Source organism: Heptranchias perlo, chromosome 21 (assembly GCF_035084215.1).
Source record: "Heptranchias perlo isolate sHepPer1 chromosome 21, sHepPer1.hap1, whole genome shotgun sequence".
Classification (NCBI taxonomy): domain Eukaryota; kingdom Metazoa; phylum Chordata; class Chondrichthyes; order Hexanchiformes; family Hexanchidae; genus Heptranchias; species Heptranchias perlo.
In genome coordinates, this window is record NC_090345.1 from 16,019,678 (window position 1) to 16,042,318 (window position 22,641).

The 22,641-nt window shown below is 40.0% G+C and overlaps 1 protein-coding gene across 3 annotated transcripts in view; it reads right to left on the reverse strand.

The window, feature by feature from the left end:
* slc18a2 (solute carrier family 18 member 2) overlaps positions 1–22,641 on the reverse strand; it is a 44,420-nt gene that overhangs the window by 13,233 nt on the left and 8,546 nt on the right. For all 3 annotated transcript variants that reach the window (XM_068002141.1, XM_068002140.1, XM_068002142.1), the window contains 11 exons: positions 22,344–22,402; positions 21,905–21,988; positions 21,313–21,405; positions 13,285–13,374; positions 13,160–13,203; positions 12,949–13,009; positions 8,456–8,551; positions 7,572–7,650; positions 7,176–7,227; positions 6,168–6,231; positions 4,772–4,891 (listed from right to left, as the gene is read on the reverse strand). In XM_068002141.1, the coding sequence (XP_067858242.1) occupies positions 4,772–4,891; positions 6,168–6,231; positions 7,176–7,227; positions 7,572–7,650; positions 8,456–8,551; positions 12,949–13,009; positions 13,160–13,203; positions 13,285–13,374; positions 21,313–21,405; positions 21,905–21,988; positions 22,344–22,402 (842 nt within the window). The remainder of the gene's footprint in view (positions 1–4,771; positions 4,892–6,167; positions 6,232–7,175; positions 7,228–7,571; positions 7,651–8,455; positions 8,552–12,948; positions 13,010–13,159; positions 13,204–13,284; positions 13,375–21,312; positions 21,406–21,904; positions 21,989–22,343; positions 22,403–22,641) is intronic.

Genomic DNA, 22,641 nt, shown 5'->3' on the forward strand with positions numbered 1-22,641 from the left:
GGCCTATAAACTACTCCCACCAGTGTTTTCTGCCTTTTGTTATTTCTTATCTCCACCCATACTGATTCTACTTCATGATCTTCCAAGTGAAGATCCTTTCTCACTATTGTCCTTGTGACCCTTAGAGCGTGACCAAAGACTTAAAACGGGACATCATATATTGGATACTATATATTTTCTTTTGGTTAGTGGGTATCTTTCTTTCCCATCTTCTCCCATGTACAAAGCAATTACTTGAACATTTCAGGTTTGTCAGCATATGTGTCTTTTGGACACTGTGTAAAACTTGAGTACATACCATATTATGGATGCCTGAATTGTACACTGTGATCCAATGAGGTTCATAGCATTAGCACTTTTAGTCCTTCAATAAACATCATGGGGGGAATTTTAACCCCCAATCATGGGTGGGTTGGGGGCAGGTGGGAAGTGAAAATCACAGTTTTTTGATCACGCCTGTAACACGGCTCCAACGCCTCAAGTAACTTTTTTAATTGAATACCCCACCCAACTTCAAATTTAATATCTTCAGCATAGGTTTCCTGGAGCTTCTCAATCTCACCACTGAAAAGGAGGTGAGATTAAGGCACAGTTCATGTGAATATTTAAACATTTAATTGTCCTATCTGAATAAAAGCTGAGTTATTGCAGCTGGTGTCTCATTTCCCTCTGGCAAATGTTTGGTAGAGAGTTCTTGAGTCAACTTTTGCAAAGCTTTGGAGCCTTTCAAACTGACAAGATCAGAATGGGTGGCGCAATGGATGTATTGGAGAGGACATCTGAGGAAGAAGAAAATGGATATCTATGGCAGCCGTGTCGTGCTGTGCTGGGATCTGCAGGTGCACAAGAGTGAGGTGTACAACAAAGATCTGGAGAACAGCAGAGAGGGGAGCAACAGAGTGACCGATGTCGCAAGAGGCACTACGCAGGTGAGAGGATATACAGGCAGAGGCTGAGCTTCCTGGACCTCTCTGAAGAGTAGTGCCTATGCAGGCTCAGATTAAGCCAGCATGTGGTCACAGATATCTACAGCCTCCTTGAAAAAGATTTGCTCCCTGGTGGGCACCCATATAACCTGTCACAGTAAAAGTCACCTCAATTTCTTTGACTCTGGCTCCTTCCAGTGCACCACCGGTGACATTTCCAGGGCGTGTCAGTCGTCTGCACGTGTATAAGGCAGGTGATGGATGGGTTGCTCGCCAGGGCGTCCGCTTATGCGAACATCCCCCGCGACAACAATAGCCAGAATGAGCGGGCAGTCGGTTTCGCCTCTCCAGCTGGCTTCCCACAGGTGCAGGACGCAATCGATTGCACACACGTGGCAATCCGTGGACCGCCACGTGAACCAGGAGTTTTCATCAAGCGAAAGGGCTTTCACTCCATCAATGCACAGCTGGTGTGTAAGCACAAGAAGAGGTTTATTCAGGTGTTTGCACGATTCCCTGGCAGCTCCCATGCGTTTATACTGCACCAGTCCAACATTCCAGACTGCTTCCAAATAGGAGACAGACTTAAGGGTTGGCTTGTTGAAGACAAGAGATACCCCCTGCAAACGTGGCTCATGATGCCTTTGAGGAACCCCACCAATGAGGCACAAGAGCGATACAACCAGAGCCACATGACCACCAGGTGTGTCATTGAGCAAGCCATCGACATGTTGAAGATGCGCTTTAGGTGCCTGGATAGGTCTGGAGGTACCTTTCAGTACTCGCCAGCGAAGGTGTCCAGAATAATTGTGGTGTGCTGCGACCTGCATAAATAGCGCAGCTGAAATGTTTAGAGGTGGAGGAGGATGAAGGCGCTTGTCAATCATCCTCTGATGGCAACAACATTAAAGAAGAGGAGGAGGAGGAATATGAAGATGGGGCACCCATCGCCAGACCAGCCGCGACATTGCTGCCAGGGATGCCCTCATCTCTCTCAGGTTCTCTTAGAGTTCAAGAAAAGAGACATTGAAATAATCAATCTGGCTCCCATCACCACCACCCCCCCACCCCACCAACCTTTGCACAAAACAGTCCTTCAACCACGTATGTGCCCACTGCACATCCGCCCAATAGGTCGCATCATGTATTGGCATTCATCGTGAAGCAAATGAAAGGACGACTTCACACTTGGGACGCAATAACGGGTGAACATACCCTTGTTGAACTACAATTTGTTGAACTTACGCTTCCTACCACTTCTACGTGGTGCATCCCCCATGGCTTCTGCAGAGATAGAGGCAGGCTGCTCAGATCCCTGCCTTGACTGCTGAGATGTTATTGTCATTCAAATTCTGGGTTTTGGAGCCTGTGAGGGCCCTGCCAAAGACTGCTCCACCTGCACCTGTGCAGGGGAAGACTCAGCCATTGGGAGAGAAGGCAGCATGTCGGGTACTGGTAGGGGGTGGGGGAGGGAAGTGCGGCAATGGGTGAGACATGGGAGCGCTTTAAATGTAGTTCCCACTTCCATCTTTCCATCATCCCTTTCCTGGGCGAGTGCCATATCATTCCTACCACTCTGCTGGAGAGCAGCTTGGTGCAGATCAGTGACATGTTGTAAGGCTATGGATAAGGTATCTGTCATCCTGTTGAAGGCAGCAGATATGCTGACTTCTAAAGTCTGCACAACAGTGGTCGTGGCCTGCACAGACTCATTTGACAGCAGTGCTTGAAGCGCCGCAAAGCCGACCATTCTCTCCAAGGCAGACATTCTCACAATTACCTGGGACTACAATTCACAGGTGTTAAAGTTGGACCCCTCCATCCTCTCCACTATTGTGGAGAGTGTGCGTGGCACATTTTCCAGTACTATGCAAAGTTGCAGTTGTACCTCAATCATTCTCGTTCTGAACGATGGCTCCCTGGTTCAGCATCTGTGTCGAGCTGAGCAGAGCTTGGAGAGGAGTGCGGTGCCTCCTGACACAAACTCTCAACAGTTGCCCCTGTCCCCAGTGTCTGCTCATGCTCACTTATGAATGGTGAATCACCAGGTGACAACCCAACTAGCTGTGTAAGAGGATCCACCGAAGGGCCAGAATCTGCGCTGGTGCGTGGCTGTGTGCACCCTCAGAAGGATTGAGGTCCTCTGAGAAATCGATGTCATGCATCTCCGCACATTCTTCTTGTACACGTGAAGGCCCTCGAAGGAAAAAGAAAGCAATATGAGTTAGTCATGGCAAGGTCTTGCCAATCGCCATACTCAGGTTTGTCATAGTTCAGTCATTGATGAAATAAAGTCATCATGTCTGTGAAAGATGTTTAAATTCTGTTCCCAGTCTCTCCATCTCCAATTGAAAAGGATGGAGATGTGCCACTTATCTATATGGCATCCTCCTCTGCATCTGCCAGCTGGACTATTTGCGGAGGGCCACCTCCAGTCCTCGCCCTCTCCCTTGCTTTTTGCACTCTCTTCTACAAGGGGCGAAAGAACAGACCTGTGAGTGACTGAAGGTGAATTATTCACCCGATGGACGCAGTGCATTGGGTGAGGGTGACTATGAGACAGATGGATCATATTGCATAAGAATTAGGGTGAGTGGCAGCAGTGGATGGATACATGGGGAAGCGGGGAAGTGCATAGAAAGTGAAGGATGGATGCTGCTGCAACTTAAGTGGGTGTGAGGAGTGATGTGATGGAGTAGGCTTGGCAAGACAGAGTCAGAGGTGGCGCTGGACACCACAGGATGTAGGTGAATCGGTAACTGTACTCATTTTTCCTGACCTGGTTAGGTCATTAAAGCGATTCCTGCACTGCAGCCATGACCAGGGCACCGTGGTCTTGCTGCTCACCTCCTCCGCCACACCTTCATGGTGGCAGAACCAGGTTTCTTCCTCCCATCACTGGGGTATATTATTTCCCTCCTGGTCCTCACGGGAACCAACAGTACTTCAAGGGAACCATCTGTGAATCTGGGTGCTGGCCTTGCTTTCATTGAATCCATAGCTTAATTTCTTCCTTTCTGCTCCAAAATCCATTTTTGCACTGGCCCTTTAAATAGTGGACTTCAGGGCGCATCATGTGGGTATGCATTATGCCAAATGAGCAGCTTGGAGTCGCGAAACCCGGAAGCAAAAATTATTGGCTTCGATTAAGTTGCGATCGCAGATTCCGATGCGCTCACTTCACTTCCGGGTTTCGTGTGCAAAAATCTCCCCCCCACACCGTGCTCTCTTCCCACCTCCATGTAAAAATCATGCCCCATGTCTGAGTATCAACTTCCAATCAATAGTGCAACGTACCTACTGTCTTCCTACAGGAGGAATGTGGAGTTCCATCACTATTGCGACATTGTCAAGTAAGCTTGCTTTGCATTATTAGAGAGGTACCTGGATAGCATTTATCCCTCAACCAACACTACCAAAACAGATTACCTGCTCATTTATTTCATTTCTGTTTGTGGGGCCTTGTGCACAAATTGGCTGCCACATTTGCCTCCGAAACAAAAGTGACTAAACTTCAAAAGTAACTCATTGGTTGTGAAGTGCGTTAACATGTCTGATAAACAGGTGTGGCAATGTAATGGGCGCTTTTATTTCAGACCCTCTGGAACATTTTCTCTGGATATAATATTCAATATAAGGGAAGACCCTGGAGGGTAATTGCTACGTTATTCTTGCTCCCATCAGGGGCCCTCTAGTGTTCAATTAACAATAATCAAGTACAATACATTTCACTGAGGACTTGAACAGTGCTACATGAATGCAAGCTCTTTCATTTGCTATCTTCCAAGTAAGTTTTTAAACAATTTTAATCTTTTGATTCCCAACAGAGTGTTGCATAGACTTACCTAATGCAAACCCCATGCAAAATGCCACATCTGCAATTGCGTAAACACTTCCATACACAGAGACATGACGCAAGTCCACTAGGTAACCCATAATAGGCATCATAGAAGAATCTACCATTCCTAAAAGGAATATAACACATCAATTAGAGATGGCAGCTCAGGAAAGTCAAGCTAACTGTAAACAATAAAAACTTAAATGACACAATGTCTTTTAAAAAAAATACATGAACAAAATTGAAGGATTATTAAAATATACGAATGAATGTGCTGAAAATTTCATATTGCAGGGTTACAAACAGTTACCTATCTGCCTACTTGATGATTATCCAGAGATAAGAACAAATTGAAGTTTCGGGTTGTACTAAGCTAATTTTTTAATACATTTAGTTTATTAATTTAAACATTGAGTAAATATTCAGATGCATAAACATGAAAACATCATAATAACAACACTTGCATTGATGTATCTTTTGTGTTTTGCACGGTAAAAAAATTATGCTATTGTGAATTAATTCCAGATGATTCAAATTAAGTGTTTTAACACAATTCATGCTAGTTGCCTAACTAATACACTAAAGTTTAAAATTCTATTTCAGTACTTATTTTATTATTAAACAATCCCACTGGCCTAGGAGAGAGCAAGACTGAACAGGAAATGTGTGTATAGTATGGACTAGGTGATGCAGTGGGTTGGGACACTGTCCTTTTACCTTTGGGACTTGAGTTTCAATCCACCCAGATTGATGAAATGGAAACTTTATGGCTTTGATCTTTTACTTAAAAAGTATATATTTTCCTCAAACTGATTTTTTATGGCATTAGCAAAGAGAAAAATATATCCTGCAATGTTAGGATATTGAGATAGTAAGTTAAGCATTTTTAGGAATAGAAAAGGCCATTCGGCCTAATAAGCCTGTTGCTTTTGCACAGATCAACCCCACTTTTCCAATTTCTCACCATGTCACGTAAATGCTTCTCTCTCTAGAAATGCATCTAGTAATTGGCAAAGATCTTCCAATCGTAATGACGATAGTAACCCATTAAAATTATGTTGCCAGATGCACATTGCACTCAATAGGTACTGGTCTAAGACCCATGCCTTTAAGGCTGAAGTTATATTGGACTTGGTGCAAATTCAAATCAACGCAGATGGCCCCTCAAACCTCATGGGCTCGATAGTCTCTTTTACTTCACAACAGTGTGAACATAGCAGTATAACTGTACCCTGAAATACTTTGCAAGACTGATTTTCTAATTTACGCTGAAGATTGATCAATTGGTGATTGGGACTGATCTTAACTGGTCACTTTAGACAATATCCTTTCTATCAAGATGGTGTTCTGTATGTTTCCCTTTAGTTAAGAAGTTATTGCCTTGCAAACAAATGTTTGCTCACCTATGGCAAAACCAACTCCAAAGTTTGGTACAATGAGTCCATATATATTTTTGGCAAGTGGTACCTGTAATTAATGAAACAGGCATGTTAATTATCTTGTAAAATCATTTTTCTCTAATAATTCTCAATTTCTTGATATTTCTTTTGCAAATGCTTCCAGAAAACAGGTTAACTATATAACATCTTCAGTTTCAGTACAACTTTTATCTTTTAGAATATCGGAAGAATGCATTTTAGTATTATCCTTAACTTTATTTGCTATCCTCATTTCTGAGTCCCTTTCTGCACATCTAACATCTTTTATTAACACTAACAGCAAGAATCTAATCTATTTCTACCTAACAATATGGCTCAATATACACTCAGGAGCTTTTACCATTTTGCCTTTATGATCGGAAGATTAATGAACAAATGAAATCCTAGAAATGACTCTTGCCAAAATTAGCAGATGATTGCATTTGACTGACATTCCTCTGACTGCACATTTAGCAATGATTTAAACATATTACCACCTGCATTAAAATAGTGAACACTTGAAGCATACATTCACTAACAGCAATTTCTGAATGAAAGTGGCATTATACTTATGAATGTTAATACATGCCAAAAATAATAATGATTGTCTGCATGTGGCTGTATTTATGAAGCATGGCTGTTCATGAGAGGCTCTTTTCAAGAATATAAATTCATGTAGAAAATAATTTTCCTTCAAATGGAAAATATGTGTATGAAACTTTTTCAACATTAAATCCATTTACCAGTATTCAAAACAATGAAATTATGCCTAAGTTGTTATTTGTAATGTATTTTAAGACCATGAACTACATCAAATGAACGCATGAAGTACCAGTGATTAATTGGAGAAGCTTGGTTAAATTTAAAAGCCACAATAGATTTCAGGAAATAAAACATGCCATATTTAGTAAAGGGTGATTGAAATAAAGATCTATGGAACTCATCGCATTACAGCAAGTCATTTGATAACCCCGTTATTATTGTTAAACTTACGCAAACAATGCTTATTCCAACAATTATCATCCCGAGAAGAGAACACAACCACCTGAGGAAGAAATGAGAACTGGTGAGTGTTTGCAGGATTTACTGATGATGTTGACCACTCAAGTGCTTTCATATTGAGAAACTGGCTTTGCCTTAATATGGCTGCTGTCTGAGAAATGGCTTAGTCTGGTTGCCAAGCCTATAAATTTCCTTTCATAAAATAAACTTACGTGATTTCATTTCCTGAGCAAACGGACACAAAGGGTATTAGATTATTAAATATAGTTTAAGACAGGAACCACTGGATATCTATCGATCTGTTTTTATTATTAAAGTCATCAAAATCCATTGCATAGATTTTGAGACCTATATGCTTGATAAATGGTTCACAAGGTAATTTCCTACCTGCCCATTTTGTGTGCAAGGACACCAAAGATGTTAGTTCCAATTAGATAGGAGACACTTGCTGGAACAAAAGCAATGCCTGCAAACCAAAATAAAGCTTATCAAAGTTAATGTCACTCAAATGTAATGAAATCACAATCTGCAAGGAGCAGATATTGATAACTGTAAAGTTAATAAAATGCTGCAGTATGAATAAACAGTTCTAATTTCCTGTTGAAGGCTTGGCCAGAATAAGAAAAGAACAAGAATAATATTTGTACAATGATACAATTTTTGAAAAACAGTCTTTTTCTTTAACCAGTTGCTTTTACACTGTATAAGATTTCTTCTGAGAGAATGTATTGCTCACTGAGCAATACTTAACACGAATCAGTAATGGAATGAGTACTTGTGTGGTTAACTGCTAAACTTATAAAACCCCGTGCCGTAAATTATTAGTGTAAATTTTATTTTATAGATGGAAAATGAAAGGTTAGTGGAATCCATTAGTCTGACTAATGTGAATTTAACAAATATTAAAGTGTAAATCTGTTCAAAGACCACTTACTAGTTTACAAATAAACAACGTGATAGGAGGCAAATCAAATGTAGCATAGTTTTGAGATTTAAACGATCTCTTGTTGGGGGAAGAATTACCCTGATTGCTATGTGTAGCAATATGGTAAATATGTTCATGAAGATTTCTTCTGGTGGGTATTTCTGACAAGCTCATAAACCCACTCTCTTTGAATCAATTCATAGTTATGCTTGTAATACTGACCAAAAGCAACCTTTATGAAGCATTAACAATGTGCTACATGTGATGGCCAGAAGAATTCTCCCTCGTTATTTTCTAGTGATCACTGAGAATTTCAAAAGAGAAAGTGATATGAATTTATATTTACCCAGTTGCCATTTCGGGGTGCACATGGTCTCCATCATCCAAATGGGCAAAGCTGGTTCTAGCATTGCAATACCCATGTTTGCAAAGCATATGGCTCCTTATTAAAAATAGAATCAAGTTATTAATAATGACCAGCAATTATTAATTCTCAAATATAAGGTCATGAGACGAGAAGGTAGCATGTGCTAAATGAATTTGATACAATAGGACTCTTGAGAAAAACATGCCCTTTATCATAAATTGTTCTAACAAAGGAAATACTGACAGAAGGAACACTGTCATATCAAGCAGTGGGTGTAATTACATGAAATGCTTCTATTGTACTTTTTAATATTTGTTATCGAAAGGTTAAACAACTTAAGCAAACAAGCCTGTTCAATTTTCAACAAGTTTAATGAAATACAGAATGCATCAAGTTTGTATCACTGTTTACCTAGACTCAATCAATTATTGCATGAAGGAAGATGGTAGAATAACCTTTAATTCAAAGCATAAAGACATTCAATGAATGATTATTTTGAAAGTTGCTAGCACTTGTTAATATGAGAACATCACCTCTGCTAGGTCCTCCTATCTGTCTCAGTGGGGCATATTCTTCCATGAATAATATGTCAAATCTACTAGAATATTGGGCTTCAGTTATACACAGACCAGTAGCTGTAGAGTGCAAAGTGCAGTCAGCAAGACCAACTTATACTGCAGGCTGAGACTTGTACTCTGCCTGCTAGGACAGAGCTTTGCACATGTGCAATCATGCACAATGCTTAGCTCTCCAGTGACTATTTTTAATGTTAGGAGAGCACTCTGGCAGCATCACTTTTGGTACATATATACACACACACAGTGCACAGTATGCTTTGAGTCTGATATTACTATTATAAGCCTATTGGGGTGATTGGATTGTGTACCAGCCCGGTGTCACACTTTAGAGAGCAAAGCATCTAATCATAATGTTTGATTCATAGTTTTGACTAAAGTGACCAATCTGAGTTATGTTAAACAAGAATCAAGTTTTGTTAAGCAATATAGCAATGTAGTATTTGCAGAATAAAATGAAATATGTTATTGAAGACAGACTTTGCAAGAAGATAAATGTGAACCTTTCTGTAACTAGGTAAACTAGACATTTTTGGTTAGTATATTCCAATATTCATCTTCTCTGGCCTATCACCTGTTATGATGTTGAGGCCCCTGCAGATCTGCCTCATAACTGCCTTTGTCCCCAGTAGATCTCAGATGATCTCTCATCCTCATTGATCCTCCTGATATAATAACTACCTACATGCCCTAAAATCCACTAGTCATAAGTTCTAACATATTTGGTGTGCAACGAGCCTGGTTGTTCACCTCTCCCCACCAACCGCCCCCCCCCCCAACCCCAATTCGGCTTGAACGTGTAAGACTTATCATTGTTCCCTCTTCCTAGAAATTCATAATCCATCTACTAGTCTAAAATTACTTTGAAGAGTAGAAGCAACCCTAAACATCAGGAATTGAATTTTCGTGGCAGGGAAACATGGCATGGTGAGATTTTTGCCCACCCTGCCATGATCCCATGATCCCATCAGCAGCTGTCAGCATTTTCCTGGCTGGGGAAGGCTAATTTAAAATGTAGGGTGGATCTAAAACGGGAATCCCATTTCTGACTAGTGTTCCTACTGCTGTGAGGGAGGGAAATAGGATTTAGCTGTGACAGTTAAATCCTCTTTCTCTCCCTCCCAGCAGCAGAACATCATTGCTCCATAAAAGCCTCCATTTTGTCCTCACTAGATCTCAGACAATCTCTCATCCTCATTGCTCCCTATTTGTATCTTACAGGCCCAGAATTATAGAATGTTGTCTTTGAAAGAGAGAGAAAGAGCCCAAGAAGAAGAGTAAAATAGCAGAACAGCAGCGGTAAATAAAGCCCCAAGATTCTCAGAAGCTTCTGTGAAGATAATGGGATATAAATTCATCTTGGACAGAAAAGAAAATTGGTCAGAGTGTAAAACAGGCTACCAATTTGCCTGTTTTGTGCTGCCACCCAATTTTGGCAAAGAAGAGATAGGTTGCTGGCACCTAAAGAAGAAAGCCTCTGCAAAGGGTAGTACCATATGTAGAAAGGTGGCTCAGGTAGTCAGTGCTACCTCAACCACTCCATGAATGGCAATGCAGTGACCTCACAAGGTTGGCCAGGGTAAATGAAGGCACTACCTCTGTACTGGTGGTGTCCCACCCTCCATGTTATGTAAACTTCAACTCATTGAAAAATCTGCTGCCCATATTCTATCATGCACAAAGTCCCATTTACCCATCACCCCTGTCCTTGCTGACCTATAAAGCTCCTGGTCCTCCAGCACCTCCAATTTAAAATTCTCATCCTCGTGTTTAAATTCCTTCATGGCCTCATCCATCACTATCACTGTAACTTCCTCAACCCTGCAACTCTCCCAGAATTCTCTATTCCTCCGACTTTGGCCTTTTGTGAATTCCTTCCTCCCATCACCCCACAATTAGCGGTCGTGCCTTCAGCCATCTAGACTCCTTGTTCTGAAATTCCCTCCCTAAACCCCTCACCTCCCTCTCCTGCTTTAAGACTCTCCTTAAAACCCATCTCTTTGGTCACCCCTCCTAATATTTCTTTCTTTGGCTCAGAGTCCATTTTTGTCTGATTACTCCATTGTGAAGCACCTTGGGACATTTATCTACGTTAAAGATGTTATATGAATGCAATTTGTTGTTGTTGGAAATCCCCGTTCAGGTCCCAATATAATACTGGAAGTATGACCCATCTCCACACCATCCATGTACACACAGTGTAAATGAAAAGATGAATGATACAATCAATATGCACATGAGACCTCACCAACTCCACCCAACCATCCTTCCCTCTCCCACCATTCCATTGATCCTTATCCCACTTCGAGTGTTGATGGAAAAGTGAAGCGATTGCTGCATTGCCTGCACCTTAAAGCATTATCACTGTGGAATGTCTGCAGACATCGCCTGAGTGAAATTAAGTTTTGAATTAATCAGTAGCCTTTCAAAATACTTTATTTTCTTTTGCAAAGGAAAGGTTGCCCATAATCAGCAGCAATGAAGTGTCACAGGAGAAACGGCAACCATCAGGTCTTTAAGTAGGCACGAGGAGGAGCTCTATAACTCCTAATTTGACACTAGCGAGGTGGTGGGAGATGGAGAAATTGGAAGAGAGCTATCAGAGTCATATTGGTAATCAGATGGATTGCTTACATACTGTGAGTGGTTATTATCTTCAGACATTCTCATTAATTAAAAGACTATCGAATTTTGGGATTCCAGTCAATGCTGCTACGGGAGGGAATCAGTATAATATGTGTTAAAAATGCTCCTATTGAGCTAAATTTAGCTCTCAAGGGGTCAAAGTTACAAGACAGTAGGGCTGCAGGTGTATATTAAGTTTCAGATGGATCATCTGAACCAAACTTCTGGAGACAATAATGTGACATTCCAATGACTATTCACACGTATTGGCACCGTACTCATCCTGACACCACCTCCGATACACTGGCGGTCTTTTCTAGGGCTAGAAACAGCATAAATGTAGGGAAATCTTGGAGTGGAGAAGGTCACTTTGGTGCAAAAACCAAAGCCATTCTTTTTGGCCCCTATGTGCTTCTGTCCCTAACTCTATCATCCTCTCTGTCATCTGAGCATAAGACAAATGGTGTAGAGCCTTGGCATACAGCTTAATCCAAAGATGTGTTTCTTTTCCCAAATCTGTTCTTCCACAGTCATTGCCCATCCTTTCCCCTACCTCTTCTTTACTGATATGAGACTCTTATTCATGCCTTTATTAGCCCATAGTTTTAATTTTCAAATGCGCTCCTTGCTGACTTCCCCACATTAACTCTCCACAAGCTGCAACTCATCCAAAATGCTGCTGCCTATGTTCATACCTGTATAAAGCCTTGCACTTCCATTACTCTGGTCCTCACCAGCCTCCATTGTTCCCCCATACTGCAAAAATCAATTTTAAAATCCTTATCCTCTCATTGAAATACCTCCATGGCCTTATCCCATCCTAATTCAATGATCTTCTTCAACCTATAGCTGCTTCTTGCATCCTTCAGTCCCTGAAATAGGTCATCTCCTTGTTCCCTGCCCTTTTAGCTCCATCGTTAGTGGCTTCTCTTTTGACTATTTTGCTCCGACCTCCTGGAAATCCCTTTATCTTACCTCCTCCCTTCCTGCTCTCAAACAATTATGTAAGACTTTTCTTTTCAACTGCTTTTCCGGCTCTTCGCCTTAAATCTAATTTTATCTACTTCTCTTCTTCCCATTTGGTGCCAATTTTCATTTGTCCAACATGTGAAGCATTCTGAACATTACTGAGATACTAATGGCACAACATAAATGTAATCTGCTGGTGTAGTATGACTGTTGTATTTTTGTATTTATTCTGGAAATACCATTTGAATGTGGATTAATTTATAATATATGGAACAACTCCAAACCTGAAAATAAATGCAGTACCTGCAGCAATCAATATGTAAGGATCACGTAAAAGTGTGAACAGTGAGCTCCCCTTCTGACTCTGGAAAAGACCAAACAATAGACACAAAAGAAAAATTATAATAGTGGGTGAATCAAGAAAAACACCAGAATTCTAAAATTCTTTAAGTGTTAAAATGATAAACAAGATGCATTTATGTCATTTTAAAATAAACTGGAATGTAATGCTTACTTCTGGTTGTGCTTTGGATGGCTGGAGGACAAACAGCTGAAGGGCTGAAGCAGACACAAATCATTACTCTGCATAAATCAATTTCAAATGCCTGACAACACTCAACCATCTTTTCCTTCACTTACCTCCATCTAGTAGTGCTAGCACTGCCAGAATCAGGAACGGAGCAGTTTTTCCCACAAATTCATACATCACACTGCCAAAGGGCGGGCCCACTGTAAAGGATCAACTTGAAAAATCAACATGAATTACTTACACCCACTAGCCCAGAGCAAAACTAAGGATTATATTTGCTCTGTATGAAGTGGAATGGGTTATAATGACTGTTTAGTAAAAGAATGTTCTTTAACTTTACAAACAGAGCAAACTATATCCCCAAATATTGTACCTGATAGAATGAAATTCACTCTTAAAAAGATGCATTCAATTATCATTCAAACTAATACAAAGATATAAAGGAGCAGCCATCAACTTTTATGCTGTAATATTACTTTAATTCCACCAAAAGTGAAACCATTTGCAGACCCTACATACACACTATGATACAACGGATATTTGCTTTGTATTTTTAGATGTAATCATTAGGCTTCTAAAGTCCATACTCGGACTGATCTGATAATAATTAATGTCATTTTTTTAAATGAAGATTTAGGTCACCAGCTTGATTTAGTACAGAGAAAGCAATCTCCTTAGAATACTCTTTTAAAGTAATGGCTCTGCAGTCACTATAATGCTGGTGCTTATTGCATAAGCACCATCAGTCAGTCTTGCTGAAATTCTTCACCTTTTAAGTAAACTTAGTGGATTACATAGAAGATATTGCTACCATATCAAATAAACAATTACAAGAAAGTGACAATCAAATATTGGTGAGGAAGTTATTGTTAAAATCAAACATATTTTATCTTATAACATAATGGTGATAATTACATTAATATGCAGTATAGACTACACTGAAATTCTAGGTGATAATGTAATTTTATATCATTAATAGCATGCAGATCAATAGGATATTTAAACTTCAAATGTTACATTTTATTCAGAGATATGCAGTGATCTGATTATTGCTCTGAACAGCTTAGGATAGATTTTGAGATAAAATCCTACTCACTCTGCACAGGGAGACAGACCTGTTGATTCCTAGTCGACAATCTAAATATTCCTTGAATTTGTTTTTCTCCCTGTACTTAGTGTTTAATTCCTGTTATGAATTAATTTATTGTGTTCAGATATATTTGATACACGTTGAGATACAAATGCTATAATTATTGCTTTACTTTTTTGGTATAATGTTTCTATTATCAAAACAAAATACAAAAAAAACTGACCCTTTGTGGTACTGTGGGCTAACACACTGCCATTTCACCTGAGGTCTGGGATTTGAATTAAACCCAGACTGCTGCAATGAAAGACTCCTGTGTCTGTTGGCAGGAGGGCCCTATCTGAATTGATTTGGGCAACCACAACCCAGTTCCTGATGGGCAGAAGAAAATTGCCTCTAATTAGTAATCACACTCAAAGGGGTCATAAAGATTGCTGGTGGAAGGAATCGGGGAAAAAAATAATTCAGAATGCATCAGGGAATGTTCTTCTAAGGTTGGTGCTTGGACACATTGTTGGAGCAGAATATAGTGCTACATCTGACCTCCGAGGATTTGATACTGACAAAATTGGAAATAGTGTTCTACTCCCCAGCACTGACATCCTTCTGCTCATCCATAATGAGAACAAAATACTTCAAAGATAATAATTTCTTGACGAATAATGAATGTCCTCTGTGGTTCCGTGCATTTCATTTTTGCACTTTATATGAGGAAGTATTTGAAATGTAAAAAAAATCAGTTTAGAGAAAATAATATAGTGCAATTTTGAAAAATGGAACAGCTTCAATATTCAAAAACTCAACCTGACTGAGGTGAGCTTGCCCTAATTTAAACTTATTCTTGTATCACTCTAATACAATATGCATAAATTTAAATATAGACTGGTTAAATACCAAAAATACAGCAAAAGTCATGAGTATAAGCCAGTCAGAAAAGCCAACAAGCCATAGCACTAATGACCTTGATTAAGATTACTTGCCACTTCAAACTGTATTTGGGACAAATGCACAAAGAGAACATTGTTTAACAAGTGCCAATTAAGCTCACGAGGTGGTAGGATGACTAAATGAGACAGCATCATGTAATACTGAAGGCAGTAGCTTAAACATCTGCTGGCTGTTTCCATTTTTTGTCAATACTAACACCCACAGTAGATTGCATCTCATAAATGTACATTTTATTTTAATCATGATAATTTTATAGAAACCCAAGCATAAGTGAGCTACTATGAACTTATTCTTTTTCCTTCTAACTTTCTTTGCAACTTTCCCCTCCTCCTCTCCTGAACATGTTAGGATGATTTTAAACCTACCCGCTTGGTGCCAGGCGGGTGGGCAGTTAAAATCGTCCAAGTTGTTTACCTGCCCTGAAGCTGCTGGGAGCTGACGGGTTCCAATTCTCACCTGTTCTCCTGAGCAGGCAGCAAGGACACCTGCCCAAAGCCGGCAGGGTCCTTTTTTAACATGTGCACATTGGGTCCTGATGTCATCATTGGGACCTGACTGTAATTTTTACTAGGCGGCCTGAGCAGTAAGTGGCAGTGAGTTTCCTACCAGGCCAACCCAGCAGTGAAGAGGATCAGGGCCAGAAGGGGCCCAAAGAGGTAAGTTTACATTTTCTTTTTTTTACTTTCCTTGTGGGACCAAGGAAGCACCGCAAGGAAAGCTAATGTATCTCCGCCAAGAACTTGTCTCTTCCCTAATTGCAAAACCCAGCCAGCTGATCCCACCGCTTACCCACTGTCAATGGGCACCCTCTGGGCCATGTAATTTTCCGCCGCTTCCTGCCGACTTTCCGCCCCGGTGGGATTTAAATGAGGCCCGGCAATTAAAAACCACGGGCTTAATTTTTGGAGCAGCACACCGCTGATCACCCTCCTTTCTGGGGTAGAGTCCAATGGCCACTCGTCACCCTCTGGTACCTTGCCCAAGTGGCCATTATTTGTGTGCAAGTATTGACATTCAGGTCTAGACTTTTCACTTCCCACCCACTGTACTTGCGGTGGACGTGGAGCAGGCAAAGGCGGAAAGCTATTTAAGGCATGCTCCACAGTGTCCCCAACTCCCCACTGTTGATCAGGAATTGATCCCATCAGGGCACATGTGCCCTCCCACATATACAAAGCATGCAAATAAGGGAAACACATCCTCAGCCATGCTTCCCAGCATTTGAACTCTGAACTCTGGATGAAGTGGTCATATGTTAGGGCCTTGGGATCTAGCATTCAAAGATTAGTGGAGCGTCTCTACCACCAGTTTGGCACAACTCCCTGATGGAGGCTGGGGACACAACTCCCATACTTAAATGTCCTAAAGGCCACAAATATGGTTGGAGGTAGGCAAAAGTTGCTCTTGCTGGAGATATACCTTAATCAAGGGGAAGGGGTGGTGGAAAACCTAGGCTTGAGTGTTGGTAGACCATTTTACTGCAGGTACTATCACAGCTGAGCCTGGAACTGTTCTTACCAGCATTCACCCATGTTTTTCTGGATAGTGATTAGAGAGAGCCCTGGTTGTATTTTCCCCCTCCCGAACTCAGGGACACAGAGGCCAGTTGTAGTACCCTTACTGATATCCCACCTGTGATCAGATAACTCAATCGAGAATATGCTTCCAGTCTATGAAAATTAAAATAGCATTTATTACAAACCCCGTTTTTTGAATTAATTTTTATTTCAAAGTAATGTGGAGAGGTTTATAAAGTACTCCATTTTAAAAAGTAAAGAAGAGATGAGGTAGGAAATAAAGTGAATAGAACAATGGGAGGCACACTGGCATTTTGTGTTTGAATTCAGCCCAAACTGATGGCAAGCAAGTCTCTTCTATCGGCACAAGTGTTCTCTGTAAAATGAGTTTTAAGTATTCTTGACCCAGTAGCTGATTTCCCAAATTTGGTTCTAATTTGGCAGACTCACTCAGAGTTTTATTTTACATCTAACTGTGCTACCCCTGACTTTGTTGAAATGCAAAATTGTTTCATTTCCCAGTTCGAATATCCCTTACCTTGATGATCACAGAATTTCCCACCCAAACTTTTTTTTTAAAAGAGGCTGTATTGTGTCTCTTCAGTTTTATCCCACTTGTGATTTATTTACTAACAGAATTCAAAGCAAAATTTATAAAGTATTTATGCAATTGAAAGCTATAATTAAAAATCATTTGAAGTATTATTTTGCACTAAACATAACCTATAATCTTCTCCATATGTATTTGCGATAACATAGTTAATGTTCCCCCAGTCTGTTGATCTGGTGGTTGTGAGATTATTCTCTTTCTCTAAATGCATTATAATCTCTGAAATCAGCTCCAGTATACATTTAAACAAATATCTCTTCAATTACGAGAATTTGATGCGATCTTTAAAAATTAGTTCATCCAATACATCCCCCTAATAACAATGGGATACTACACATAGTAAAAGCAACATCAGGGTGAATGGGGTCAGTAAAGTATAACACCAGTGATATACAGTCATCCTTTTATTTAATAGTGGTGGAATAAAAAACCTTAATGGGTTTGAAGAAGGAACTAGGCAGGTTCTTGTCAACAAGTGGGATTGAGGGTTATTAGAAATGCAGCAAGGGGATACTGTGGATATGTGGACTAGATGGACCAAAATTGTTCTCCTGCCTGAAGCTGTTACTCTTTATATAAAAGATAAGGATTCTTTTGAAATTGGATGTTTTTCACTCTTTAGAACCAATGGTTGCATGGTTTCTGCCTTTCTATTTATTCAGTTCTCTGTTCTGAGAACACACAAAACCAACTACCAGATCACTGCCAATCCTATTCTGTAAGCCTCTCTAATTGCCCTAAGTAGTAGTGGCATATTTAGAACTTAGAAGGAACACAGGAAAGAGAACCACTGACTTTTGTAGTATTGAAAAATAGAGAGCGACGAGAAAAGTTGCAATGGAGGGAGAGGTTGGAGGTTAGTGATGAGATAGGATGGTCTACCAGATAATGAGGCAGGCAATTCTGCAGTATTCCAGGATATGACTGATGACTGACCAGCTAGCATGGCTTACCACTGGGAACTGGAGGGATAGACCCATCAATGGGGCTGGTATTCTTTCTGCACAGTTCCAGTTAACTCTGCAAGTCAATGATTAAAATGGATAGGGGGTGGTTGTAGCCGAACAGGTAGTGGGAAACTTATAGTGCTCTTTGCTAGTGAGTTGAACAGTCTGAGCTGGTTAAACCCCAGCAGTACCTCTGTCCACATTTGGGAGTCCCTAAGCCTTGGCTTTTGCTAATCTGTTCCAAATATATCTGGACTTGGATAAATGGAATATGTCTCTATGGGGACAGAATGTGCATTTCATATTGGGCAAACAGAAACCCTACCTAGGGGATTTCTCAGTAGGTTGATTTAGTGCCTGGAATTTCCGAGTAATCAGACACCTAGATTATCAAAATAAGAACATAAGAAATAGGAGCAGGAGTAGGCCATACGGCCCCTCGAGCCTGATCCACCATTCAATAAGATCTTGGCTGATCTTTGACCTCAATTCCACTTTCCCGCCGATCCCCATATCTCTTGATTCCCTTAGAGTCCAAAAATCCATCGATTTCAGCCTTGAATATATTCAATGACTGAGCATCCACAGCCCTCTGGGGTAGAGAATTCCAAAGATTCACAACCCTCTGAGTGAAGAAATTTCTCCTCATCTCAGTCCTAAATAGCCGACCTCTTATCCTGAGATTATCCTAGTTCTAGACTCTGCAGCCAGGGGAAGCAGCCTCTCAGCATCTACCCTGTCAAGCCCTCTCAGAATCTTTTGTTTCAATGAGATCACCTCTCATTCTTCTAAACTCCAGACAGTACAGGCCTATTCTACTCAATCTCTCCTCACAGGACAACCCTCTCATCCCAGGAATCAATCTAGTGAACCTTTGTTGCACCGCCTTTGAGGCAACTAAATCCTTCCTTAGGCAAGGAGACCAAAACTGTACACAGTACTCCAGGTGTGGTCTCACCAAAGCCCTGTACAATTGCAGCAATCCTTACTCTTGTACTCCAACCCCCTTGCAATAAAGGCGAACATACCATTTGCCTTCCTAATTGCTTGCTGTACCTGCATGTTAACTTTCTGCACTTCGTAGACAAGGACACTCAACAGTCACATCTCTCTGAACATTAACATTTAATAGTTTCTCACCATTTAAAAAATATTCTGTTTTTCTATTCTTCAAAATTAGATCAGATGACAAGCTTTTTCATATCCTCTCTCCAGGAATGTGGGAGATGAGTTAGAAGAGCCTCTCCATATTGGGAGCAATATTCAAGTCTTTGGGAAACTCAACATACAATCTTCAGGGAATTGAAAAGGGAAACAACCCCTACCAGACCAACAGAGAATGGACACACTGACTGCTGCATCACCAAAGTATATAGACACATTCTCCTACCACTGCCATCACCACAAGTACATTTCCAGAGATGTGAACACGATCATCCCACTAGAACTCCAAGGACTGAATCATTCAATGCTGGATTGCTGGGATATATAAATATTTTTCCTCCACCACCAAAACTAATCTTTCAGTAATGTGGATAAAACCAATAGCCAATACTAGACCTCTAGGAATTAGACACCCTCATTACCAGAAAACCAGGATACACAGTTGCTTTCCCCTGTTCCCAACCATTGCTACTAGACCTCCAGAGGTTGGCAGTGAATAAGGATACATTGCCTCACCACTACTGGGTTTCAGAAGAATGTTGATTTCAATCCATAACCCTTTCGAGATTCCAATGACTAGACTTGCTCACTGCTGAACCACAATACCATTATGTTTTAGGGATCAAATGCAGGCTCCCTAGTAGAACACCAAGGTATAAAGATATATTTCTCTTCCACCATTTGCGGTCGTGCCTTCAGCCGTATAGGCCCTAAACTCTGGAATTCCCTCCCTAAACTGCGCTGCCATTCTTTCCTCCTTTAAGACTCTCCTTAAAACCTATCTTTTGAACCAAGCTTTTTAGTCACCCATCCTAATATCTCCTTCTTTGTCTCTGCCAATTTTTGTCTGATTATGCTCCTGTGGTGCCTTAGGATGTTTTCCTATGTTAAGGGTGCATTATAAATACAAGTTGTTGTTGTTTTTGTAAATATTAATATAATTTGGACTGGTTGATGTAAAGCAGTTCATGCAAGCCAAATTTAACGTCCAGCATTTCCTTTCTTGATGATGAGTTAAGGTGAAGAGGTTAAGGATTCATTTGGTGCCTTTTGATTAATATTCCTTATGAGGTTTAACAATCCCCGTTTTATTAGAGATTCCTTGGTCTTGAAAGAAGTCAATTAAGAAACCTCATAGAAGTATACAGGTATTAAACAGTACAGGTAAGGTAAATCTGAAGCAGTATTTCAAGGTAAACCAAGACATCAGAAGGACAGTGTAAGAGAAATCTCAAATAGAACTTAATGTAAAGAGTTATCAACACTTAGAAGGGTTCTGATTGGAGATGAAATCTTAGATTTTCTTAACTACACCTGATGCAGCATAATGGAAGCCTTTGGACCATTGTTCTCTGAATTTCTTTCCTACAATATAATGACAAGTTCTAGAAACTTCTAAATGTACAGAGAGGCCAACTGATAAAATGTGGGGGCACAGCTGAACTTTTTTATGATTGGATCAGCTAACTGAGCCAAATAACATCCATTACCTTCTAATCTGAGCTTGATGGTTTGAATTGGACAGAATATGGGTACTCAAAAAAATCCCAAATGGTCCAATTCAAGTTTCTGAATCAGGTCTGGCATTCAATCCTAATATTCACTGTCCACTTTTCATTAACCAATTAATATCAAGGATAATAGTTACACAACTAAAAAGGCCACTACCATCTTATGTTTTTTTTAGAATAGCAGTTGGCTTCTGCATACATTTAGAAACTTCTGCAAGTTGTCATTGTTTTGTAGGAAAGAAATTCAGAAAACTATGGCCCACTGACCTACATTATGCTTAGTAAGGTGCAATTGCCTATGAATAGTATACCTCTAAGCGGAGGCAAACACTATGTAGTTAGAAGGATACTGACCCAGAACCCCCATTGCGAGGCCTCCTAATGCAATACCCATAGCATTACCCCTTTCTTCATCATTAGTGTAAACACTGGCCAACATCCCCATTCCTGTATGAGAAAAGAGACACTTGTCAATCAGTGTAAATGTTGCATGATGCTAAACACTAAAGTACTAACAGACCTGGAATTCATCATGACTTCTCAATTAATTAAAAAGTCCGTCCCTATTGGTTATGTAAATACAGAATATATCACATTGAATTCCTGTTGGCCAAATATTGCGCAATTCTAAAATAATGAGAAGTCAAATTCCAGAAGAAAACTGAAAAGTTTCAGTTAGACTAGAAAATATTAAGTGTACACTTTATTTTAACAAAAAATTATTTGTACTGTAAAGCTACCAGGAAACGTAACAACAATTGCATTATGTTCTGTAAATATACATAATCATTTAAAACATATATAAACATGATCAATGTTAAATTACAAGTAGCTGTTAAGCAAAACATTTCTGACAAAATAGTGTGATCATTAGATGTTTGCTTATCCTAATAGCGATGTTTAGTTACTGTGTTATTTTACTAGTGCTTTTGCAATTGCCCCTTACCTGCCACAGAGGAGCAGGATGAGCCTATACCCTGCAGAGATCTGGCTAAGAATAGTAATAGGTAACTCTTAGAGAAAGCAAACACTGTAGAGATAAAAAGATGTATGAATGTTATCTAAGCACAATTAACTCAAGAGTTACAGAGTTATAGTTTACACAGCAAATTACACAGCAAATTACTCACAGACTCCTTTAAGGTCAACTCAGCTTTGCCAAAAGCAAAGGCTAGAGAAGAGTTTGATCTTTATTATCAATGAAATTGAATATCATTTTCAAAAGTAAAGTGCAAACAAATAGAATGTTTATTTTATTAGGGACATGACTGTATCTGAGATTATGTTAAAAGGACTCCATGCCCACAAACTGTAAACACAATAAGATTCCAATCTTGTTCTTAAAAGTGTTTTAGCTTAGCAAAAAATAAACTCTAAATACTTACTAATTGTTGAGATAAACATGATGATAAACCCTGCAAACATTGGGATTTGATATCCTATCCTGCAAGCAAAATAAAGCATCCAATTTAAGAAGTAGATAAATACTTATCCAATGTATAGAATAATTTACAAAAACTAGAAGATGGCCCTTTATAACTAGACAGCTCAAGATAAAATACTAGTCACATACAAAGAACAATTCGGTTGGCTGCACCAATTTTGCTTGATTTTGTTTTTGAACAGCTGAGCATTATTATTTGCATGGTAAACTGTATAAGCTGGTATTTTGACCAGGGAGAA